Source organism: Tetrao urogallus (assembly GCF_951394365.1).
Source record: "Tetrao urogallus genome assembly, chromosome: 5".
Taxonomy (NCBI): domain Eukaryota; kingdom Metazoa; phylum Chordata; class Aves; order Galliformes; family Phasianidae; genus Tetrao; species Tetrao urogallus.
In genome coordinates this window covers 53,650,246-53,675,671 of record NC_136818.1, presented here as the reverse complement: position 1 = coordinate 53,675,671, position 25,426 = coordinate 53,650,246, and the positions used below count along the sequence as shown (strand labels likewise).

The window sequence follows — 25,426 nt, the reverse complement described above, 5'->3', positions numbered from 1 at the left end:
ACCAGCACAGCTTCCCAATAGCGAAAGGGAAATTCTGGGGCTACAGAGTGGTAGAGAAGCAGTTTCTGAATGTAAAGCTGTGTTCCTTGTCTAGATGTTGGCAAAGCCAGAATTGCTGAGATCTAGACAGCAACTTTCAGCATGTGCTTTTAGAGAATGAGCTTCAGATATGCTTCCACTGTTGATGTAGCAAGGAAAAGTAGCGGATAGTGCCTTTTCTTGGAGTGTGTGACCAGGAGACGTTCCAGTGCAGGAGACTGGAATCCTGCTTAAGGAGGAGCTCCCCTGACATGTGTAACTCTAGTCTTGTATATGACTTGGAATCAGCTCTCTGGAGAATCCCTTGGAAATCCCCAGTGTAGGCAAATGCTGTAAGGGTTGGGTAGTGTCCTGCTGCCAGTGTTGTGTAAGGACTTGCATGTGGCCACCGTGTGCCAGGCTGCTTAGCTGTGCTGCGGGGCTGAGGTGTTGAGGTTGAGGGCTGTGAGCCCTGTTGAGTGTTCTGTGTAAAGTTCAGCTGAGTCTGTGATGGGAGGCATGAACTACAGTGGCTTGCCTCATGGCATACCTTCTACATTCAGCTTCTTCATCTCCAACTCTGGGAACATTAGGTGCTATTCAAAGGCAGATCTGAATCTGAACTTAGATATTCCTCCAGATTCTCTGTTGCTTCCTGCGTTGTGTCATTACCTATGTGTGAGCTATACTAACACATGGAGGAGGTGCAGAAGGGTAAGTGGAGTCATGAGGACCAAACCTGAGTGGTAGCTGAATTGGAGGGCGCAGTTTTATATTCTTCCTCAAGCTGGACTTTGGAAACTTGAAAGGACTTTTGCCCAAAATGTTTTAGACTCAGCCTGTGAAAACTACATTTAGTGTCGTTTTCTGTACAGTTGAGTTTTCAGTTTGAAGGAGTCATCAAATGCAGTGGAGAACTTTTACTTGTTATCACCTTCTACACAAATTAAAATCTCTGAAGCATTTGCAACTATGCAAAATGAAATGTTGTCTTAGAATAGGGGTGAGCAACTGTATATTTCCTTCTGACAGGAGTATTTTCTCTTGAGCTTCTGTTATTTCTTTTCCACAGTCATTGTGATGTTTCTGCTTTGGCAGACAGTCATACCTCTGCTAGAGACATAATTATGACTTGAGAGGCATCCAAGCCATGATGAGTATGGATGGCATTTGCAGCAGTGATTTCAATACTGTGTAGACTGACCTGAGCTGGCTGAATTAGCTCAGATTCCACAGCTGCAGACACGGGTTTGTAAAGCAAGATAAAGCACTTCCTGCCTTAAGTTCCTTACTGCTGAAAATAGGTGGTTTAAAGGTACCTCTTGTTGTGGGTGGCTTTGTTTTGTTTTGTTTTTTGCTTCACTCAAGTCAGTTCTGTGGTTTTAGCATCAACATATCTTGAGAATGGCCTGTAGTACTGTGGAAGTGCTGTCATATTTCTGCTTATGCTTTTCTTGTAGCACTGGCACAGCGTGTGTAGGTAACAGAAGCAGAACTCGTGAACTTGTCTGCATTTCTAATCCAACGTTGTTGATTTCTGTACAGAACAGGTGTGTAGGACTGATGTTTGAATCCTATGGTTTTGTTAAAATTTTATAGAGATCCAACTGAAGACCGTGGTGTACTGCCACAAAGTCTGCATGTAAATCCAGGTCTAAACTTGTCCAGTTCTGGTTGAATTTGTTGCCCTTAGCTCCCCTGCTGGCTTCACAACCCTTCCTGCTATTTCAGCCTTTATGCACCGTCTAGCTTCCAGTTTTGCAGGGACTTGTTGCTGTTCTGTTAGTAGTACTCAGGTGGTTCTAGAAAGATATTTCAAACTCTGCTGTAACTGAATTTCAGGCAGTTCCTCTGCTGAAGAGAGAAAAATGATGGGACTTACAGGAATTTGTTATCTTCTTCTCTTCACAAAGCTCTGAGCACTGTCTTTATGGCTTCCATGCAGGTGGAAATGATATGGATTCTTTAACAAAGAAAACGAGGCAAGATGGATCAGAAGTTACAGAGAGACGTAAGGAGAACATTTTTTTTATTTTCATGTTACAAGACTGGATCACACTCCAAAAATACAGCAACCATGTTGACACTTCTGTGAGGGACTGCATGCTGACCAGGGGCCCAGGACTAAATTCTGCACCTGTCCTTGATATTTCAACCCAAATCAAAAGAAGGAATAGAACAGGGCAAAAACAGGCATTTAGAGACTTATACAATGACCTGATTGTTTAACCAGAATTTATTGGCCTGTGATAATATCTTTAGCCAGTAGTGCAGACATTTGAATTCTGCTTCTGAAACAAATGCCATGCACAGTCTTCAAACTGTTTATTATATATCTTTCTTGTCTTTGTGTAATAATAGGGTAAAACAGGATTCTGCTGACATTGTGGGAATTAGCTAGTAGGAATCACAGAATTGTAGTGGTTGGAAGGGACCTCTGGAAGGGAGACTGGCTAGTGCTACGCCCTGCTAAAGCAGGTTCCATAGAAAGCTAGTAAGGAGTCTGACCTGGGCTTTACTTTTCCAGCAATTGCTGTGGTTCAGTAGTTCCCTGAAATAATATCACTTTCATATCTTTCATGGCAGTGATACACTTAGTTACTGTAGCATGACAGAAGTCTGAAAACACACAGCTGTCAGTGCCCAGGCAATATAGTCTCAAGGGAAGAGAACTCTCTTTAAATGCGTTAATCTTATTTGAATAATTCATGCTCTTCCATGGAATGAAGTGGAACACTGATCTTGTCTGACTGGATGAAAGTGCAATAACTTCTGAACTTTTCTTTCCTCAGTTATTACAGAGACAGTAACTACAAGACTGACATCTTTACCACCCAGTAAGTAATTGTGATCCACTGCATTACTTTTGCTTTGTGACTGCTGTCCCTCTGTGTTATTCGGCTTCATTACTTTCGTAAGTCCCTGGGTGTAGCAGGTGTCAGTGCAGAAATACTAACACGTAAGCTATTTTGAGAAATACTTCTCCCAGAATACTTTTTGGTGGAGAGAAGGAGCAGTAACAAAACGCAGAGTCCACTAAGACTGGTAGACCTGGCTCCTCAAGAGTGGCACCCAGATAGAGTCTGTGGTAGTGACTGTCTCTTGAGATCAAAAGTGTTGAGTCTCTGGCCCCCATCTTATCCAGCTTACAAACGCAAATAATCCCTTTGCATAGTATCAGATGTCACAGGTTATTTCTATGTCTGTGTAACAAATAGGGAAGAATTGTCTATTCTGCAGTAGGGTTGAAAAGGCATTGCACTATCTCATTTATGATGAGAGTTAACAGGAGCATCTTCCAGCCCATGCTCAAATCAAAACTTGACTACAAACCTGCTGAGTCTGCATCTGCTCTGCTGAGATACTTCTCTGCAGTTCTGATGCCTTTTCAGACATTAAGCTGTCCTTGGAACTGAGTGTAAGAATGGTTTTGGGTACCTTCTGCCTCATCTTGTAGTATTTTTGTTCTTCTCATCTTTAATTGTGACAGAATCTCATTTTGTGCTCGTCTATTCCAGAAGGAGGGAGCAGTAGTGGACTCAAGACATCATCCCACACTGGAGGAAGTGGAGTTGAAAAGAGGTCTTACACCCATAGCAGTGGCTATGTGACTTCAAGTAAGGAATGAAAATATCAGTAACAAAAAGCAAAGGCAGCATTAATGGACTGAGGAGAGAGTCTGGGCAGGATTGAGAAAAATGGGGTTTCTTAAAGTAGAGAAGGCAAATATTCAAAGCAAAGGTATTCCTTCCTTAAAGCTGGTTGTGAGCATGGGTGAGTGAATGGCAAAGTTCTCTTTTTTTGCAAGGAAAGCTTGATTTCCAGGTAGTTTTCAGTAACCTTTGAAAAACTCTTTTCCACTGCCCTTGAGTCATTTGGAAATCAAAATTTTCTTTATTCAAGTTTTCCAAATCACAGTCTTTCTGAGCATTTTTGTTCAGAAGATGGCTTCATTTAATGTTTGTTGATTTTGCTGATGTTAGAATACAATATGATAGTAGAGTAGAATAAAACAATTTCATAGAATCTATCTCCTTGTCAGGGTATCCGTGACTTTAGCACTTTGAATGGTCTATGTGTTTTCTGGATGTGCTGAATCAGTACTTCTTATCTACTCCATAAAGACAATTCCTCTCTAGCAACATTCTCTGCTGAGCTGTTAGATTGTCATAGTGAAGGTTTTTTAAGAATAAACTTTCTACCCAGCTTTCTGGTGCATCTCTCTCACAGTGGGACAGACTGGATAACAATTCTTACAGGGAACATTCTCCGTTCTCCAGAAGAACTGGCAAGTCAAAGAGAGGAAAGTGCAGAATGGAAGCTCAAAGGAAGAATTAGGCCTACCCTCTAGACCTGACATATACTCATCTCCTTCAATTAGAGGCCAGAGTGTGGAGTCACTTCCCCTCTGGACAAATATGATGTAACTCTGGTGCAGATATCAACCTAATTGTCTAGACTGGCACCAGTTTAACTGAGAACTGTGCCTATCCCTCAGAGCTCTAACTTAAATGACTCTGGGATTGCATCCTCCTTGTTAGTTATTTTCAGTGTGTTCGGGAAGAGAAAAGAATTTGAACTTCTTTAAGTTTTGCAGAGCACTTGGCTGTTTTTCCCATTCTGCTGGCAGAATGTCTGCAACAGAGGTCCGCTTGTCACTGCAGTTGTTTTTGCTCAATTAAGTGGACAAGTTGCAAACCAAAATAGATCCCTCTAGAAGAGAAAATGAGTTAGACAATACTTTGAGATCACAAGGGTGTTCTCTTTTTACAGTGATAGTTAAACAATAACCAGTCTGATCGGTCTGATCCGTCTGATGAGCATGCATATATTGCCCTCATCACAGAGCTACCCTTGTACTGCCACTCTGATCACACTCCCATGTTAGATTTCATAGAAGAGTCCAATCAAGAGTCTGATCCTTCTACAAACCATGCATTCTTTATGGCTGCCCAGTTCTTTTCGCACAGCGCTGATATCAGCTAGGAAAGGAAACTTTCCCCTGTCTAAACAGAACAGCTACTAATAATCTCCAAACAACCTTGAGCTTGACTCATGCCTCAATCACATCTTCTGGAAATTGATTGACTAAGGCATGACTAAGTGAGACTGTGGCTAGTTGCTTTGGAAGGAAGCTTGCTCATCTCTTCTTTCCTTTGCCTCGTGAATGACATCCTCCAGTACTACATCTTGTTTAAACTGTCATATAACACTGGAGTTTACGAGTGGATCTGTATCCAAATGTCAAAATCCAGGCCAATTTAAAGCCAGGTGTCTTCCTGCTCAGCACAAATGTCTCATTTATCCATTTAATAACAGCCAAAACCCGCTGTTATTGAAATTACTGACAAGTCATTTTTAAACCACAAAGATAAATTCCTCTTTGCAGGGAATGCTGAGGACAGTCAGTTACATCCAAATGTGGTTGTCTTTTTTTTTTTTTTTTTGCCCATCTCTAGTTCTGAGATACTAATGCAGATCTGTCCAACTCAGAAGACACAAACATAAAGTACTTGGGATATACAGGGTGTACATCCAGGTCATATCTTCAATTTGCTGAAGGTGTTTTGTTTTGCCGATAGGTGGAAGTGGCAGATTGAACTCATCATCGTCTGGCTACAGGCAAACACAGTCTCCTAGCTCAACTCTCACCAAATCACCTGGCTCAACGTTTGAAAGAAAAACCCATGTCAACCGCCATGCAACATATGAAGGTATTGCAGAATATGCCATAGAAAAGAGGCACAATGTTGTGCAGCCCGACGTCGCTTGAGACTTCCAGCACATTAATTCAGAATTGTCTTAAATAGCACAAGAATCCCATCTATAGTGGTTTTGCTGGGCAATAAGCCAGCAGGGAGGCATTTTAACGATTGAGTCTTATTTTTATTAACGCTCATTTCTAAGAGGAGTTTATTTGTTGACGTTTGCAACTAGTTCATGTAATCCTGAATAGCTCTTTTTGAATGGAAATGTTTGTTACTCAGTGGAATTAAACAGGTACCAGAAGCATACTTGGAAACTCTTGATGATCTTCTAAAAAGTATTAATGACCCATTTCTATTACTTGCAGGGAGCTCCAGTGCTAACTCTTCTCCAGAGTTCCCCAGAAAAGAGTTTGGTACGTTCTTACAGAACTGTCTCTCTGAACTTTATGGCAAGGTCATGTGAATTGGTGACTACAGAGGCTTTCCACATGTTACCTCTGTATTGGACAGCCAGTGCAACTCTGTGACTTCAGAAGAGTTACTGTTAATGCAGCTGACAGCAGGGTCTCAAGCTAGTACAGATTCCAACAGGGGCCGCATAATATAATACACCTACTACCTTCAGCTACTCTTTAAACAGTCTCAAAATGGTATAGAGCATGAGCAGGAGAACATAAGACACTTGACAACATCTGCTGTCTCCTACCTTGGGGGAATAGACCCAAGCAAGAAAGTGCAGTCCCTTAAGATTTTGAACCATTGCTGGATATACTCCACCACTTATCCTTTTCTAGACTTCAACATCTTCATATGGTGTAATTGAAAACATGAACTGGCTATCAAGTGTTGTATTTATACTGTATATTGTCAGCAGGTAGGAGTTTTTGCTCTGTCCAAACTCTGGGATGCTTCTTATATCCAGTGCAGGTGGAGAACAATATGATGTCACTGTCTTTCTGGCTTAGGGAAGAGGCAGGGTTTCATAGTGTCTGACCTTGGTTGATGGTATAAACAGGCCTATTATCTTCATACTGGATTACTGAAATAAAAGATCATTATCTCTGAATAACATGTGTGCAAACAGAAACAGCAGTTGGTCCAGAAATACTAAGGTGCTACACACTCTTTGAGATACTTCATGGTCTAAAGAAGTCCTGGCAAAAACTGGGATTTCAATGCCCCCCAGCTGTGCCTCAAGTAAAGAAGTTTGCTGCCTGAGTTTCTGCATTCAGAGGAAGATTCGAAGATCCAAATATCCATGTGTCAAAGGCAGTAAAACCTAATATTGCTTTTATTTCTCTTATATTCACAGCATCTGCCTCCACACGAGGGCGAAGCCAAAGTCGAGGTGAGTGGTACTCTTCTTTTAGAAGTTGTCTTTGTTTTTTCCCAGTGTGACTCAAGGTGTGTCAGACGGACCTACTCCTTATCTGGAATCAAAGTGGTTTGAGTCTAGAGTCTGATGAGGTGCCTGGATTTACACCACTGCAGGTGTGAACCGTTTTATGTGTGAACAGTTGATTAAACAAGCTCAGTGCATGGACTCCAGTGAAAGTCGTAATGGTAGTACTGTGCCAGAAAGGAGGATCTGTTTGGGGACCTGGAACTCTGGGGGTGTAGAACGTAGTTTTCCATCTTAACTGTTCAATACCACAAACTCAGTCCAGCCATTCTCTGTGACCCCCGCTCTGGTGTTTTTACAACAATCACATGCACATTTTTCCCCAAGATTTATATTAGAAACCATACGGACATTCCCTGAAATGATCTTATGCTGGTGGTAACGAGAGGCTGAAGAAATTATGGACTTGCTGCAGTCTGCTTATGAGCTCACTGTGAAACTGTGTTGTTTAAACCATTTAGCTCTTCTAGTAATTTATTAACAGCATTGGGGAAAGCAGGATTATATTACTAAGAGTTTAATATCTGTTTCCAGTTGCTTGAGGAGAAAACTATAATGTCATTTTATCCAAGTTAATTTTGGCAGTGGATATAAATCAAAGTATGCTCTTGCACTCTCCTCCTGGAGAATGTCACAGTTACCAATTATTCTACCTCAGGTCTTCACAGTCTCCTCTGGCACAGTACATACCTCCCAGCAGAGCTAGCCTTATGTAATAAAACAGATACCAGAGAATCAGCTTCAGCTTCTCATGTTACTTCAGGAAATTGTCTCAATCTATCAATCAGCTTCTCTACCTGAATGCCGAAGCCAGTGTTTCCTTTAGAGTGTATGCACTGTCAGATTTCATCTCAAGGAGCATGAGTCACATGTCCTTGCTCGTAGGTAATAAGCTTAAAGGCTTTTCCCAACAAATCGGATTAACTCTGTAGTCTCTTGTGCTGAACAGTATAAGCCAGTAAGTAATAAACTGGAGTACCTGGAAAGATTGTTGGATTAATAAATGTCTGAGTGCGACCTGACAGTTTTATTTCAGTGCAACTTTGTAAAGTGGGTAAAGGGGGTTACGTTCAAGGAGCCGAAACAGAAGGCAGCAGGTTGCAAGAGCCTAAATCCTGCAGCCCGTTATAGAGATGGGGTATGAATTTTACCCAAAAGTATTAGGGAACTTTTGTTAGCCTTGAAATCTTGATGTTTCTTTTGACTCTTTAGGTTTTTATCCAATAGAACAATAATAGTAATTGTGATGAGTGGGAATGAGGACTGATTATTTAGGACTTGATTGAGGACTGAGGAATTAGGTCTTTCATTTGATTGGCACTGACAATGCTATTGACTTCAACAGAAGCATGCAAGGAATAAAATGCAGCTCTCTGGATGAAAAACGTTAAAATCTAACCCTAGAATAAAAATCACCCAGGCCAGTTGGCAAGAAATTAGTATATGCCACGAGCGCTGCTTAGATCGAGCAGCAAGGCAACACAGACAGCAGGAAGGGAGGAATTCACTTCAGCATAAAGATTCATTCTCAGCTCAGGGCATAAATACGTTGCACTCCATATTCATGATCTGCTTTTTTCTCTTCACAGAGAGTGAAATACGAGTCCGGCTGCAGAGCGCATCTCCCTCTGGCAGATGTAAGTGCCACAGCTTATACTCTAGGGGAATCAGGTATAACGTAGAATGTGTTGGTGCTCTAGATATGTCTACGGTGTCTTGTGAATCCAGTCTTCATGATGACAGATAGCAGCATGTCATCCTTTATTCCCGCTGTAAGAACTTCCAATATCTCCCTGTATTGAACAAAGAAGCATGCTGTGGGTTAGGTGGTTGTCTTGCAAGGATAGAGTTGTACTTAATTCCTGAAATGCAGCTTGTGAAGTTTTCTTATGTCAATGGCACTCCTGAAAAATACAGCTTCTGAGATGTTCCTGAGTAAATTCCACTGAATGGTTTATCCCCAGGGCAGGATTACAGTTCAGTGAAACAAGGGCTTTTGGATAAATCTGGATGCTTGTTTTTCATGCCAGGGACGGAGTTGGATGATGTCAAACGTTTACTGAAAGGAAGTCGATCAGCCAGCTGCAGCCCGACTCGGTCATCGTCAAGTACCCTCCCAATACCAAAAAAAGCTGTGGTGGAGACAAAAATGGTTACTGAGAGCTCTCAGTCAGGTACGTGGCAGAGGTCTGGAAGACTCCAGCATTGCTAACTATCCATTAAAATTCGTTTTACCGTAAAATTTCTCAGCTGTTAAGAACACCAGAGTAAGTGCATGGTCTCTGTCCCAGATACAGAAAAAGGAGTAAAGTGTCGGAGGATTGTCCAGGGCCATCTTTGGGTGGTGAACTGTGTACTTCTATAAAATTAAGACATCCTGCTGACACCAGGTTTAATTCAGAAGCGCTGCTGGCAGAGACAAGAGCTCTGCATAAATGTCTTAGAGCAGTATGATTTCTTATTGCTGAGCAAAATGAAGATAGCAGTGAAGACAACATTTGGATCAGTGTTCAATTTATTGGCCATACGGCAGGTTCAGAGATCAGTAAAACTTGATGGTATTATAAATACTATTTAGAATACTGGCTTTCATTAATTATAAGCCTCCCTGTGGCGCTTGAGGCAGCGATGTTCAAATTCACTCTGCTATTCTCCACCAGAATCTAGGAACAAGCAATGCCTTTTTACCTTCTGATGACTAAAATTTTGTCTAAAACTGGGGATTTTGAACCAGAGCCACATGTGTGGGAAGCAAAATTTCTAGGTGTCCTGGTCCAGGATTAACAGAATTAGGGACTGAAGCACATTAAATGTTTTATTGTAGTATCATAGCATCTGTAAACAATGAAGTCTTCTCAAAGTATTTTGTGAATAGTCAGGCTATCATGTCAGTCTTTATTCCATTCTTTTTAATTCAAGTGGGCAGTAATCAGCTGGCATTTGAGACTGGTTATACTACATTAACCTGGAGTTGTTGCATGGACTCAACAAAAGTAATTGAAATTGAAGGCAAATTAAGTTCTCTGCCATGTAAACCTACAGTGCATACTAAGTCATAAGCCTAATCCCCACTGTTTGTTTATTGTTTATTTTATTTTATTTTTTTACAGTGTCAGGGACATATGATACAACTATACTAAATACAGCTCTCCCTCCATACACATGGTCCTCAACTCTGCCTGCTGGGTCTTCCCTTGGAGGATACCACAACAGCATGGGCCAGAGCTCTTCCTTGGTCAATGCTATGTCTCACTCTACAGGATCAGGTATGCTCCCTGGGCTGCCAAGTCTGTAAGCACAAAACTCCACACTGAAATTGGGTCAATAGCAGTGCTCTTATCTGCACAGTTAGAAGAATTAAAATGAGGGAAGAACTGAGGTGGCAGAAGATATGCTTGGGTTTTCTCTGCTTTTCTGTAATTCTATGATTTTGCTTCTACGATGTTTGTACTTGGAAGTCCTTTGTTGTGAGGATAGGCTGTCCTGACTGCCTGATTTGTTTCAATTGTTGCAACTTTATTATTTACTTAAATGAGACCAGACTGTCTATCAAGACTAGTTTTAGACTAGTGAACTTTGAATTATCTTGGTCAATTGAAAGAAAAACTAGTCCTAACCGTGCCATCCTCATTATAACTTGCAAAACCAACTTCCAAATGCCAGGGATGCTGTTAGAGTTAAAAAAAAAAAAAAAAAAAAAAAAAAAAAAAAAAAAGGCACAAGAAAGTTAATAATGCCATACTAGCAAAAGCTTTGCTTTCTCATATTATCTCATGATTGCAATTTTCTGATATAGGTTCTTCTCAACTTTGTGAGTTCAGTAAAGGGAGTGGTTTCAGGTCACAGTTTTCAGTATTTTTCCTCTGTGCAATTAATATTTATATTTATTATATATATTAATATATATATTTATAATTATTTTACAATCGCGCTGACTAATTTCTGTGGGTTGTAGAAGTGATAACATTTCACTTCCTCTTTTTACAGTTTTTGGTGTTCCGAATAACCTGGCTCCCAGCAGTCATACTCTGAACACGGGCCTGAGCACATCCTCAACAGGTCAGATTTTTCTCTTGTTCCCTTCACACTTTTACAGTGCCACAGTCCTGCCAGACACATGCATTGAAATATTGCCCATATTACTCTGTTTCTCCTCTTTCCTCTGAATGTCAACAGCTTGTCTGTACACCACAGTTATTCTCTGGTTACAGAGGATTTATTCTGGGTATATGCAGTATAGCTTGTGTAGCTGACATTAGGTCCTAACTACTTTTATTTAGGTAGCGAGGAAAATCAGCTATTTTCCAAGATTAGTAATTTGTCTATTGAAGCAGCCTGTTTCTTCCCCAGGACAACTCAGGATAACCCTCTGAAAATTAAACTCATGTGTCCTAATCCATAAAGGTCTACTGCTGTCAGTTTTCCCTATAATTACCCTTTGTTTCACTTATGACTTTTGGTTGATGCTGTTCCATATCACAAGAGCACCTCTCTTCCTTACGCAGTCACACATTTTTCCTACTCAGTGTTGTGCCATCATGCAGGTTCTCTGATTGAGCCTCTAGAAAGCAGGGTGTATGAAAGCAGTCTGTAAACTACATCAGATATTGCCACAGTGATTCTGACACTGAAGGTACCACCTTCAAGTGTTTACTTCTCTCTGGACAATACTTTGACACGCAGTGTGTGCAGTTGTCTCGTTAAACTTCCTCCAGTCACATCAAACTGGTTTCCCAAATGTACTTGTTTTCCCAAGTCCCGTACTTCCAGAAACGTCCACGCAGCCATGAAAGTGGGTTTCCAATCTAACCTGAGTTGATGTTTTAAAATTGTCACTGTTAATAGTCCTGGGCCAATAATAACTTACATAGCAAGGTGATCTAAGGAAAAATGCTTTGTAAGGTTTTGAACAGGAATGTTTAGAATTGCGATGCATCTACTAGCTGACAAAATTCCTTAGAAACCCTAAGGGTGATTTCTAACCAACAGGATTCTCTGAGGTCATCATTATTATCACTGGTTTTATTTTGTTTTCAGCCAGAACACCACTTGCACTGCAGGACTTCTCTAACTCCCATTGCATTGATTTTTTTTCTTTGCAGTGTTCGGAGTTCAAAACAATCTGTCACCAAGCTCTTCAGCTCTGAATGCCACTGCAGCCTCTGCAGGTCAGAAACCTTTTAAGCATAAGCAAATAAGGGAGTCCCTGATGTGTACTACATTCTCCCACCTTTTCTGTGGTGACTATAATGTTCGTATTGACAGAGGTTCCTTTATTGCCATCTTCTGGTGTGGAGCAATGTGGTGTGAGGAGATTTTGAGGAACATTTCTTCTGTTTTGCACATAACAGGAGTGGCTTCCAGTGCCTGTGTAAGCACTATAAACTTGCTTGCTGGGAAAGCCCTTGCTCATTTGAGTTTTACTAAGTGTCCTGTTTGAGAAAAGATTCATGAATGGTGCATAGCCCAAGACTGGTATGCGTAGGTACTTTGCTATCCTTCATCTTTTTCATTCTGGAATTTCTTCATTGCAGCATATGGGATGAAGAACACTTCTCAGACAAACACCATGAATAGTACTGGTGTGTCTGCCTCAGCAGGTGAGTGTATCATTCACAGTTGCTTAGACATAGCTTTGTACAAGCATTTCATGATAAAAGTGAATTAGAGATTCATCCATCTGAGTGGTACTAACATGTGGCTCTTCAGGAGCATGACTTGTCGATATCAAGCTCCCTTGCTAGAGCCTTTCAGAAAAGAAGGTAAATGAGCCAGGATGAGAAATCAGCTGGCCTGATTCAGATCTCTCCCACTTTGTGGTAACTTGGAGAATTTTATTGTAGCTATTTCTGTTCAACAGATAAGTAACTGGATAGAAGATGACATGTGACACTGTGTTTCGTTTGAAACCAAAATATTTCCAAGGTTACACCTAAATGTTATTTTTCAGGTATATCAGCCTTAACCACTTGAAAATCAAGGAACTAACTTACGCATGATCAGATTGTTGGCTTTTTGTTGTTTGGTTGTTCTATTTTATGAGATAAACTGAGGTCTTTCTACTGGCCTGTGGTCTCTGAATGGCTGGGATTCATCTTTTCTGCGTAATGGCAGAAATGTGGCCACATTAATATTTTTAGCCTTATTTATATTGAGCTCAACTTCTGCAAGCTGCAGTTCAAAGCTTCATAACCGTGCCTGAAGTGCTTTGTGCTTCACAGTGTCTCTTTTAAGGTGCTCTTTAGCTTGAGATGTGATGGCTCTTGTGACCTTTGGATATCTCTCAAGACTGAATTTCTATGATTCTCTAATAGATGTGTTTCAAAAGAGAGGAGGTCACTGAGCGAGTTCTTTCATTACGTACGTTGAATGCTCTTCATATCCTGTAGAAGTTGTTCCCATGCTATTGAAATACACATCTCTAAAGTTTAATGAGACACACAGCTCTTCTTATCTTCAAGTGACTGATGTGTATCTTGCTGGCTCCTTACAGAAGTGGCAAACCCAGTCATAATGGGACTCCCTGTTTTGATGAACAAAAGTGTTGTGGCTTGTAGTTACATGTTTATATTCACCCATCTCCTCCTCTGTCCCATCTTTCACCAATATTTCAGGTGGAACTGTTTTGAGCTCCCAGGGAGACGACTTTCTGCGCAAAGACTGCAAGTTCCTGCTGCTGGAGAAAGAGAATGCCCCAGCAAAGAAGGAGATGGAGCTCTTAGTCATGACCAAGGATAGTGGCAAAGTCTTTAGTGCCTCTTCCACTGGGCTTAATGGAGGTAATTTCTCTTCCTTGGGATGTGTGACACACATATGGGTCTGCTGAGAGCAGAAAAATGGAGGGGGGGAATATGAATCACATCTCTGCAAGGGACATTTTGGAGACAATAGACTTTGATGCAGCCAGATGAACTGTGCCAGTGTAGGGTCTTCTCTGTCTGTGGAGCTGAGAGTTCAGGACGCTATGCCTGTATGCCACCCATGAATCTATGGCAGGCTTTTAGCCTTTAACCACATCAGCAGCATCTGTGTCTAACATATTTTGCCTTTGGAGCTCTAGGGTGTGCCTTGGGACATTTCTCAAAGCTTGGGAGTTCAAGAACTTCAAAAGCAACAGATAGATCAGCAGCTGGCTTAAACTGACAGAGAGCTGTTCTTGCTACCTAATAAGAACCACGCTACCATGCTTTACCACGCTTTTAGACTCTGAGAAAAGAGCTGGCCTGGTTGTACTCCAATTGTAATGTTTTCAGTTGCATTTCATTCCAATTCAGGATCCTTTGCAGAAGACACTTTGAAGAAGGAAAAGCAGGGGCTTTCTTCTTACGTGGCAGATACTGGCCTGAAATCAGATACAAATGGTACGGGTCTTTGCTTGTGGCAGTACATGAGAACTACCTCTTTCTGCCTCCATTGACACCTTCTCTCTACAAACCCATGCTCCAAGTTCGGTGTTGTATGGAAAGACTGTTAAATCTTCTTTTATTATTACAGAAGGATTGAAATCAGCGCCAACAAGGGACAAAGCAACATATGCAGGTAAGCGGTGCTATTCATACTGTCATTGGAGGGAGCATCAAAGCACAGCGTACAAAAAGCTGTTATCGAGCGTGTTGAATGATCTCTGCATGACAATGTCAAAGGAAGGTCATGTTTAAAAGGCTACTCCATCTGTAATGAGCAAAGCAGATGCCACAGAAAGTGTTACCTGTGATTTTATTGTGGATGATTGGGCAGTTGTGGCACTTCTTAACTGCTGGAGAAAATCAGCTAGCTGACAGCAGAGTGCATCCTACTATCAGGATAGATTTCTGGGGAGGAGAGGGATCAAACCATTCTGGCTCTTGCTGTTACTTACAGCTTAGAACTGCACAACAAAATGTCCCCAGAGCAATTGTGTTTGTGCAGCAGTTATTTTAAAAAGCGCTGACTGTTGTACCCTGTTGGGATTCCCATTGGGAAGCTGTCTACAGCTTCCACAGGGATTAGAGTAACACCCAGTGTTCACAGAGTGAAATGTAAAGCTTTTTCTCCATTTGTATAATGGATCTGACCTTGTAGTCCTTGTTCTCAAGATATTCTTGACTCTGAAATTAAGGAGCTATTTACCATTTAATTGCCTCTTCCAGAAATACGAAATGGTGATGCAGGCGGTGCAATTGGATCAGCACCTTCCTGGTGTCCCTGTGGTTCCTGCTGTAGCTGGTGGAAATGGCTTCTGGGTTTGCTTCTGGCATGGTTGCTTCTCCTTGGATTGCTCTTTGGACTCATTGCTCTGGGTAAGAAATGACTACTAAAACTGGCCTGGATCACTGGCCTCTGTGTATTTAAATTTGAGACTGAACAGAATCCCACCTCTATGTACCCCTGTCTATGAGAACGATTGCTGCTAAGGTGAGAGAAGGGTAAGATACAGAGATAGGGTCTTCCTTCTGCTGGCAGGATCGAGTTTTACATGGAGGAACAGAACTTTCTATGGGGCAGAAAGAAGCCAAGTGAATTGTAACTCGCTACCAGAGGAGCACATTCAGTACATTGTGACCACCACCAAAATATTACAAATGGACTGAAAGAATGAATAAGGAATATAAACCTTCTATAAGAGATTATATAGTTCTGGGGAGAGGAGGGTAGGGAAACTCCTGAGATGTCTTCTCTTCGGAGACTAACACATTCCAAAGCTGTCATTGAAACTCCAGATTTCCCTGCTAAAATAAGAGCTGCAAAAATAATCCTGCTAAATTCATTGTCCATAGCTGTTGCCTTGTCACCGCTGTTAGAAATTAGTATTTCAGTCACATGCCTGCATCAACATTTTCACTGTTTTGCTTTAACCTTCCAGCGGAAGAAGTGAGAAAGCTGAGATCTCGTGTGGACAACCTGGAAAAAATAAATCGCAGCTTCCTGACAGTTAACCAAGGGAATCCGTATTTAGAAAAAGACGTCTCTAAAGTGGATTTTCTTCATGGTGCGGCACCATCTTCAACCTTACCTTTTGAAAATGAAGAATCAGTTTGGTTGATGGTGAAGAGCAGACTGAATAAGGAAATAGAACGAGGTGAGCAGAGTAAATACCTGTGATGCATTGGACCAGATTATTGAAAGGGAAACGAATGCGTTTTATTTTCTGAGGGCCTAAAGACGACCTCTGGATTGCAATGCAATCTCTCAAAAGCAGAGCCCTCACCTGTCCTCACAGATAAGTTTTGCTGGGACACAGGATGCTGCCACTGATGCTGGTGCTGCATCCATCAAAGCTAGCAGGATGAGGAAAAAGGAAACTGTGGGCATGCCATCCTGCACCAGAATGTGTTGTTTGTTGAAGCAAATGAGTTTTCCATTTTGAAAGAACTGCACGTAAAATTGAATCCAAAGCTTTTTGAGCTACTTTTAGTAGCAAGGGAAATATTATTTACTTTTGTTTTGATAGAAGCAGGCTAAGAAGTGAGGAGTCTACATTTTTCCAGCTTCAGAAGTTTCATGTAACTCCAAGCAGTTCAAGTGCTGGCAAAGGGCAGACTTCTCAAGGAAACTCCCATTGTGTTTTCCAGCCTGTGCTGTCTGCAGCCTCAAAATCCAGTTAGAGGGATCTTTGTATGCAAAGCAATTAGCTATTTTCTTGTGTAATGCAGTCTAACAACACCTTCACTTCCTGTTGCAGGCTACTTCCGAGGGGAGAGAGGAGAACCTGGTATGAAAGGTATAACCTTACAGTCTATCTCTTCCTTTGTCCTATTCCTTGGTTCTGGCAATGTTCAAGTTTGGAATGGATGTTGCCACTAGGGCTAGGGAAAGTTGGCAGTGAGAAAATTGATACTGGTTTATACTTACAGAACATGAAGCTGGTTTGCCATTTAAACTGTGGGGGGACCTGTTTCATGCAGAATTAATAGAGAAAATCGAATCCCACAATGCATTATAGAATGTTGAAAGGCTGGATCCTATATGTCACTACTGTGATGGGCCTGGTCCTGCATTGTGCTGTTGTGAAGTGTCCTTGTTCATCTAAAACTTGTTCGTGTTTTATTGAAGGCTAGAGAACAACTAGAAAAACAACAACAGAATGAGAAATACCTTCAGGATTTCTCCTGATTTTATTTTTTTTTCCCTTTTTCTCAGGTGACATGGGATTGCAAGGTCCCAAAGGTGAGTCTGGAGTTTCTTGCTGTCTCAGGTTCTGTGGCAGCCTGCCGTAGGGCCTGGCATATGTGTATAGCCTATATGAATGTTTGTTACTTCTGAAGTTAGACAGGGAAACTGATGCATCTGATGTTTGAGATATTCATGTGATTATCTTCATTTTTCCTGGCAAAGGCAGTTTTAGAGGTCACAGCAGGAGAGAGATCAGTTGTCACTTTGAATCTTGGAACTTCCTTTACCTGATTGATAGTCATCCCTGAAATGAAACCATACCTGGCTTAATCACAGAGTGCTTGAGAGGATTTCATGCAACGTGAATAATTTAATCTATTGCATAAATATGAAAGATGAAGTCTGGCATTGCCGGGAAGGTAGAACCTCTAAACACAACAAGAACCTAAATTCCTTTTTACATGGGGGTGAGGATTAGTCAATGTGAGAAACAGTGAAAACCTTTTCCTAACTGGCTTTCTATTTCTTTCTTCCTGTAGGGGATCGAGGGCTTCCCGGTGTCCCAGGTGAGCAATAGTACAAGTCCCCTTTGAGGGATGAACTCTTAGTGACATTACCATTGACAAGAACAAGTTTTGCACTAGAAATCTAGCTCAGCATGATTTTCTGAAGAGTCAGTACTTAGTAGATTTAGTCCCTTGATTAATACCTTGATGCTGAACTACAGATATTTGGTTATAAGTAAAGCCTCAGCCTGACTTCTGTGTGGTTGAACAGGTCTAATTTGTGAGTGTGAAGATCCCAGGCTACCTTTGAAAGAGTTCCACATTTATGTGAATACTTGGCACAGTGTTCTTGTGCTCTAATATGTATTGTGTTCTAAAGAGATCCCTGTTCGAGTGCCCACATTGCAAGTAGTATATCCTTCACCAGCTGCTGAGTCCCTTAGGGGTTCAGGTTGTTACACTGATTTGCAGGTTATTAATTCACAATACAAAGATAAGGATTGTGAACATTTTTTTGTGTTTTTCTTTCCAGGCATTCCTGGTCCAGCGGGGCACCAAGGACCAGAAGGACCAAAAGGACAGAAGGGCAGCATGGGTAAGCATATCTATTAATACTGAGTCTCTCACAGCAGATTTATAGTTGACTTGGGAATTACAGACATCAGCTTGCTGTGATCATTGCCTTTCACCATGGAAGTAGGCGTGGATCTTGTTTGCCCAGTGCCAACTGTAAAGACAACTATTCTAACAAGGCTTTGGTTTTCCATAGGTGATCCTGGCATGGAAGGTCCCATGGGACAAAGAGGTCGAGAAGGGCTACCAGGGCCTCGAGGAGAGCCTGGACCACCTGGATTTGGAGAAAAAGGAGATAGAGGTAGGAACTAGGTTTCCAGTTTTTTTGATAAAGCGGAGTTAGACAAAAGGTGGAGTTCAGTCCTGAGTTTTCAGTTACTTCATGAATTTGATTTTGATCATTCAAATCTAATTTTCATTTTTAGATGTTTCCCAGAATGGACAAATCTGTCCTAAAGGGTTTTTGTGTCAAGCTTGAGAAAGACAAATAAGGCTCTTCTTTGTTTTATTGCATTTCACAGTCAAGTCTGAGAACCACTTAGTATCAAGATAATCATCTTCCCAAAGCTTGGAAATGTATCTTGCTCATCCTGAAGTCCAGTGAGATGGGATTTTTTTCTTGTACAGTGCATGTTTACATACAGTGTGTTTTTGACTGACCAGCAGATTACCCTGAAGATTATTCATGACTCTTGCCAGAACAGAGAATAGTGGAAGATAGGGGGATGGAAAAGTGATATCACAGTTGTGTTCTATGGGATCTATTTATGTTCTTATTCTGCAGGTGCTGCAGGTCCTCCTGGGCCACCTGGTCCCCCAGGTTCTGCTGGCCTTAAAGGTAAATATCAAGATAGACAGAGAGAGCCTAACAGATTGACCAGGTGTTCTGTGAGAAGGAAATGAACACTCTAAAATTCTTACTTCATTTGTGTTGCACTGCAGTAATCAGAAAAGTGGCTCAATAGTCCTCATTTTAACTAAAATTGACTTTTGTAAATGCACACAATGTTTAGAGCAGTAAACTCCTGGAGATTTTTAGGGAGGGTGGGGGGTCAGCAGAGAGGTTTCCTGAAACATCCATCTCTAAGATGTGTTACGTTTCCAGCAGTTTTTATTCTGTTTTTAGAAATAATAAATTCCATATCCCTAATGGGCTGTTAATGGCATTACAGCTTTACAGTCCATGTCACTGGGATCAAAAGAATTAATCGTACCTGAAGCATAGACCCCAACATCCCAGCAAAGATAGAAGGTTTTAAACTCTTTTCCTTACTTTAAGGAAAAGCACTTTGTATGTGTTATAAGAATTAAGCTTATAGATTCAATATCCTGATTTTCAAGAGGCCAGAATGCCAATTCTAGGGTCTAGGGACATTCTGATCTTCTAAACACCTACTTGATTGTGAATGCTGTTGAGCAAACCTGAAGAGGTTTGTTCATTTTCTGATTGTGGTGTTACTGAAAGAAAATTCATGTTCCTTATTCATAGGTCCGATGGGTTCTCCAGGCCCTCAAGGACCTCCAGGTGAGTGCTGCCTTTATTTGCTAAGGCATCTTGCAGAGTAGAGAGAAAAGGAGCAATAGCTTCTCATAGTTTGTCTTCCGTAGTGTTGAGTGGGATGAATTAACTCCCTCACCTCATTTTTCTTCAGGTCCTCCTGGCCTTCAAGGATTTAGAGGAGAAGCAGGTCTCCCAGGGGCTAAAGGTAAACTTCCCTTCCTCTGTGCTGTGGCAGTGGTACTAGCTGATGTTCCTCTCCAGTACTCTGAGCAACAGACTTGACATGAGCATGGAACACTGAGATGTAAGAGGCAGAGAAAAACGTAAGGGGAGGGAAAGGGGAAGAGTATCAGACTTCATGATTACAAGCAAATATTGAGAAACAGAAAAGACAGGTAATAGAAAAGTCTGAATGAGGATTGAATGAGGTCTGGGTGCTATAATGATGGATGGAGCTATAATGAAGGAAAGGAAGTTGCAGTTTGAGTTTCTCGGATACGGAGTTCCTGTATTTCCCTGTGAATTTCCTTGGTACTTGAAATTCCTTTCCCTTCTGACTTGTTACTACCTATCCATGTATCTTGCAGGTGAGAAAGGAGCTACTGGATCCCCAGGACCTAAAGGTATATCAATCAATTAAATCTTTTGACTCTTACTTAGGTTCCTTCAGATATGGATATTGTTCATGGAAGTTAGCTGTATTCTTCTTTGTCGTCTTATTTTGTGCTCTGGTCAGAGAGCAGACTTGTTCTCTGATGGAAACATTTCACAATGAAGCAATCTCACAGAATTCTTCCTTTTTGTACTGCAGGTGATCAGGGTGAGAAAGGAGCTCGTGGAATGACAGGTCAGTAGATTGTATTCTTGAAGTATCAGCTTGTAAAATATACGTGTGCTTTGTTTTAATTTTAAAAAATATATATAGTCCAGAAAATGCTAGTTAGCTTTCTGAAAAATTATAAAGATGTTACTGGTTATAGGAGTTTTATTTTTGTACCCAAGTTCTCATCAAATAGATCCTATCCTTGATAGCAATCTTATTTTTGGTGGGTGGAAATCCCTCATGTGCAGTGCATTCACTTCCCTTGAGCATTTCTAATGCCCAGAGAAAGTCATGAATCTTAAACTTTGAACATCCTATCAGTGCTTTTTTCAATTGCAAAACACCAAGTATTACTGACAGTCATAGATTATATCTTCACCAAGATTTGATTCATTTTTATGTCATCTAATTACAGGTGAACAAGGCTCAAGAGGCATACCTGGTCCTCCAGGAGAGCCAGGAGCTAAAGGACCTGCAGGTGCGTAACAGAAAATAGTTGGGTTTTTGGCCACTGTAATTTCTACTAAGCATCTGTTTTTATGAGTCTAAACGAGGGAAGAACTTGGGAATGGAATCCTTGATAGTGATCACCAATCTTCTCTCTAAATAGCTAAAATTAATTGGTATGCTCAAAAAGTTGTCCTTACACTTTCAAGTGAACTTTTTCAGGATCTTCAGTAACTACAGCTAAGGTTTTATTCAAATGCAAGGAGATTTATTGTGTTTAAGGCTATACTCTGCATAGTAGGAGGACAGGCAACTGTGGTACTATTACACCAGTCCCTAACAATCTGTTTTCTTTGAACAGGACAAGCTGGCCGTGATGGACAGCCAGGTGAAAAAGGTAAGAGAGAAGAGCAAATACTTCTGATGTGGCTGGTGGCTAGTTTGTAAAAGGAGTGGAAGAAGATGGCAGTAGATTTATGCTGTGGGATATGTCTCGACGTCTCGGAAAAACTGTATGAAGTCAACCTTGTAAGCATGGAAATACAACATATAATGGAGCTGGCTGTAAATCGGATAGAATTATTCTCACTCCACGACTCTTTTCTGTTCATCTCCAAGTACATGATGCTGAAACTATCCACTTGGCCGTGAGGATACAATAGATAGAATGTTACAGGATGCCTGGTGATGAAGTTTGAATGAATTGGTTGATTATAAATCAGCAAATTACAGGTCACTAACATGATTATATTCCTAGGTGAACCAGGTCTCATGGGAATGCCAGGAGCCCGAGGCCCTCCAGGTCCTTCTGGAGATGCAGGAGAGCCAGGTAAAAGCACACAGAGAACAAAAACAATGTTTTCTTGGTCAGGAATCCACCTCTGTCAAAGATTTCTGGTCTTATTTTGAAGTTAATGCTGGCAGAGGACCTCTGTAGTGTAAGAAAGCAATGAAAATAAAATACAAAGGGAATCCCAGACCATTTGTGATGTCAGGATTGTGCACACTGCAAACAAGAGTTTCAGCTGCTAGAAGCCAACATTCAGTTTATATACCAGGTGCTAAGCTGACTTGCACCACTAGTGTGCTGTGATTGTAAGCAAATGTAATCTTGCCTTTTCTTCCTCCTGCCCAAAGTCTGTTTGAAAAATTGTTTTAAAATCTTTTTTTTTGCCTTTTTTTCCCACCTAGGTCTCACAGGACCCCAGGGACCACCAGGTAGGTTTTCTCACCATGTTCCAGTTTTTTGTCAGTGATGCGCTTTTGGTATGGACTCAAAACAAAAAAGTTCTAATTTTCCCCTCTCTACAATTCGGGGCTTCCGAAGTAATATCCCAAGTTTCTGCATCTCCCTTTTTTTTTTTGAGATAGATTTTGCATAAGTTTTGAGGAATGCAGAGCCTTGGAGCACATGTTTAGTTTCTTGTGTATCACTGAAAAGTCCTTGTAATTAGCAGCAGAAACAGAGGGGAGAGGGAGGGTTGTAGTAGAGATGGAAAAAAGGATGTGATGTTCCACAGGCAGAATAGTGTGGAGAAGGCCAAATCACCAGGGAATTTATCCAGGAGCCTCTGAAAAGGGAGCAGTATCTGTGAGAAGTTACAGGCAAACCTAGGGAGCAGTGAAAGATGGGAAGCCCCTACTTCTGCCCAAGGACACTCTTGGCTCAGTCCACCATGAATTCCTCCACCTTGTGAAGTAGGCACAACCTGCTTACAAATGCTGAAAGCCAGGTTCTGCAGTAGGAAATGCCTTCTATAAATCTATTAGTGAAGCTCACTGGAGTATATGAATAAAACCAAACAAACAACGTTTCTACTAATTATTTTAAATTGTTCTTCTTCCTAATTTTAGGACTTCCAGGCAACCCAGGCAGACCAGGGGCTAAAGGTGAGTTTTGTTTCTTCCTTAATATTCGTTTTCTTTTTATGCTCTTAATTTTAAAGAGGATTATCTGTTCTGTTGACCAGTCTCTGAATCAACAGTGGCATCTAGTGGCTTTAGGAAAGGAAGGTTTGTGGAACAAGCAATAGCAGAACCTCCCTGACCAAACATGATATGCAGGATGTCTGCTGAGGCACTCAGCATAGCTCTGGAAGAGAAAACCTTAGCAAAATCCGTTCTACCTTGGATGGATGAGTATGATGTCTGGTAACTGCAACGGAAGTTGTGCACCTGCCTCTGATAACTCTAGGCCCGTTGTCAATTCTGGCAGATATGGTGCTTGGAAAGATCAGAGAGAATCTGAATGATCTCTGGATTAAGCAGGCTCTTTTGCTTCCTCCATGACCTTCTAATAATACGATTTCTTAGATGAGAGATCAAGGGCAAAAAGAATAGAAATCACATGTTTAATAAGAGAGATAAGACAATATAATTGAGCTAGTGACAGATCTTTCCCGGAAATGGAGTTCATATTTATCACTTTCTTTTCTTAGGAGAACCTGGATCTCCAGGCAAAGTCATAAGTGCTGGTATGTATTGCTGTGAGAGTTCAAACTCTTCCACTTGTGGACAATTTTCTGTTTTTTTTATTATCCCCTCCAAATTAATCTTGACTGTGTGCCCGACCCGTACTGGCAGCTCTCAGTGTTGTGAGAATACGTATGCTACAGATTGTCAAATCATTCCTTGAGAACAGATTTGTTTGCAGCGTGTGTGTGTATTTGTAGGTGTACAAGTGTCTGTGTTTGTGTTTCAGAGGGTTCATCAACTATTGCTCTGCCAGGCCCACCAGGTCCTCCAGGACCCATGGGCCCCACTGGACCTCCTGGTGTTCCAGGTAAGGAAGCTGCTCCTCTGCAGAGTTTTTTCTTGCAGGCACCTTGCATTGCTGTGTACCCAGTTTTTAATTTAATAAGTAATGTTGGTTGTCTCTTCCGTGCTACCCTGTCTGGGAGGCAAGATTGCTCAAGCAGTCTAGATATTCATGGTTCTCACCCTTCCCTGCAGAAAGCCCAATATCTCAGGTAGAGTCAGGGAGGCAGTGGCCCCGGGGGAGAAATGAGTTACAGTTACAAGGCAGTGGGACGAAGGGAGGGCTGAAAGATGAAAAAACAGGGAACCCTGTTGTTTTTTCTTGATCTGATGAGTACCAGCTAGAGAGAGGTCAAATTCAGCAACTCACTGCAAACTTTATTGCTTCTCAGGAAAACAAACTTATGTCTGATTTCTTTCCTTGCATTAGAATTGAAGTCAGTATGTGTTTTCCAGTCTTACCTTTGATCTCAAGACAACAGAAATCCCACTGGGCTTTGATTTTCATAGCATTGTGTGCCTCTCCCAGCTGTATAGTTGGAGCTAATCCTGGAGCTGGTTTGGTAGATCAAGACTTTGCAGCAGACAGTGCAAGAGGAGGGTTCAATCTGCTGCATTTCTTTTGGGGTCAGTGCTATTGTGGTAATTTCCCCAGTCCAAGGGGCACTGAGCACATCAATGGCCGGAGGATGGGTAATCAGCCTCTTTACCAGAGCTTCAAGTCATACAAGATGAGACACTGATGAATTCATATCCCCATAGCAATTCTATTAATTGAGCAAACAAATTCATTATATTTTCTGTTCTTATAAAAGACCTATTGATTCTCTTCTGCTACTAGAAAATACAGCCAGGAAAACCTCATACAATCTTTTTTTTTTTTTTTTTTTTTTTTTTTTTTAAACCAGGTCCTATTGGGCCAGCTGGTCTCCCTGGACAACAAGGTACTGTTCTCTATCAGCCCTGATTCTGCTCCTTTTGGAAATGGAATTCACCAGTTTTCTTTTGTTTCTAGTCTCTAAGCCCTTGGCACAATCTCACTCCCTTTTGTTTGCAGATTTCTTCCTTTCAGTTCATTTTCCTGCATTATTGGGCTTAATTAATCTTTTGAAGAATTTCCATTCTTCCTTTTTTTTTTTTTTTTTTTTTTTGTCTCTTTCTCCATTTCTAGAGGAAGGGAGGAATAGTAAGAAAACCAGTGTGATGTGAAAGCTGAAAATGTTTGGTTTTTTTTTCCTCTTGTTATTTTTTTCTGGAAGCTGGCATTTCTATTGTACTTCTCAGCTGCAGTTATGTTCCTGTAGTAGGGGATATAGCTTGGCTGGATGCTTCCTGTTGTTTTGAGAAGTGCAAGAACAAACTAGAGCGAAATTGCTAATAATAATGTCATTGAAATAACTGTCAATTAGGTAGACATCTGTTTGGAAAGGCCTGAGCAGAGCTGACTTTCCTAAGAACTCTTAGCTATTTTTCTATGATCCTGTTAGAGCAAATTGTAAAGTCATTTCCACATTTGAGTCCAGTGTCCCTCAGACTGGGGGACTGAATTCAGGCTCCCAGTTCACACAAACGAAGTTTGAACCCACTGTCAGGGGGAGG

At 41.2% G+C, this 25,426-nt stretch overlaps 1 protein-coding gene across 1 annotated transcript in view; it reads left to right on the top strand.

Annotated features, from left to right (window-relative positions):
- Window positions 1-1,974: 1,974 nt before the first annotated feature.
- Window positions 1,975-25,426, top strand: part of COL17A1 (collagen type XVII alpha 1 chain) — a gene marked incomplete at both ends in the record, with an annotated part of 34,969 nt that continues 11,517 nt past the window's right edge. The window contains 35 exons of the mRNA XM_079536568.1: window positions 1,975-2,029; window positions 2,811-2,855; window positions 3,537-3,635; window positions 5,601-5,732; window positions 6,092-6,139; window positions 7,039-7,074; window positions 8,718-8,765; window positions 9,159-9,302; window positions 10,239-10,394; window positions 11,116-11,187; window positions 12,231-12,296; window positions 12,663-12,728; window positions 13,743-13,907; window positions 14,403-14,489; window positions 14,623-14,667; window positions 15,258-15,407; window positions 15,971-16,186; window positions 16,790-16,828; window positions 17,248-17,274; window positions 17,760-17,786; window positions 18,259-18,321; window positions 18,496-18,600; window positions 19,084-19,137; window positions 19,789-19,824; window positions 19,952-20,005; window positions 20,388-20,423; window positions 20,612-20,647; window positions 21,039-21,101; window positions 21,432-21,467; window positions 21,828-21,899; window positions 22,262-22,288; window positions 22,925-22,960; window positions 23,509-23,544; window positions 23,772-23,852; window positions 24,736-24,771. Coding sequence (XP_079392694.1) covers window positions 1,975-2,029; window positions 2,811-2,855; window positions 3,537-3,635; window positions 5,601-5,732; window positions 6,092-6,139; window positions 7,039-7,074; window positions 8,718-8,765; window positions 9,159-9,302; window positions 10,239-10,394; window positions 11,116-11,187; window positions 12,231-12,296; window positions 12,663-12,728; window positions 13,743-13,907; window positions 14,403-14,489; window positions 14,623-14,667; window positions 15,258-15,407; window positions 15,971-16,186; window positions 16,790-16,828; window positions 17,248-17,274; window positions 17,760-17,786; window positions 18,259-18,321; window positions 18,496-18,600; window positions 19,084-19,137; window positions 19,789-19,824; window positions 19,952-20,005; window positions 20,388-20,423; window positions 20,612-20,647; window positions 21,039-21,101; window positions 21,432-21,467; window positions 21,828-21,899; window positions 22,262-22,288; window positions 22,925-22,960; window positions 23,509-23,544; window positions 23,772-23,852; window positions 24,736-24,771 — 2,494 coding nt within the window. The remainder of the gene's footprint in view (window positions 2,030-2,810; window positions 2,856-3,536; window positions 3,636-5,600; window positions 5,733-6,091; window positions 6,140-7,038; window positions 7,075-8,717; window positions 8,766-9,158; window positions 9,303-10,238; window positions 10,395-11,115; window positions 11,188-12,230; window positions 12,297-12,662; window positions 12,729-13,742; window positions 13,908-14,402; window positions 14,490-14,622; window positions 14,668-15,257; window positions 15,408-15,970; window positions 16,187-16,789; window positions 16,829-17,247; window positions 17,275-17,759; window positions 17,787-18,258; window positions 18,322-18,495; window positions 18,601-19,083; window positions 19,138-19,788; window positions 19,825-19,951; window positions 20,006-20,387; window positions 20,424-20,611; window positions 20,648-21,038; window positions 21,102-21,431; window positions 21,468-21,827; window positions 21,900-22,261; window positions 22,289-22,924; window positions 22,961-23,508; window positions 23,545-23,771; window positions 23,853-24,735; window positions 24,772-25,426) is intronic.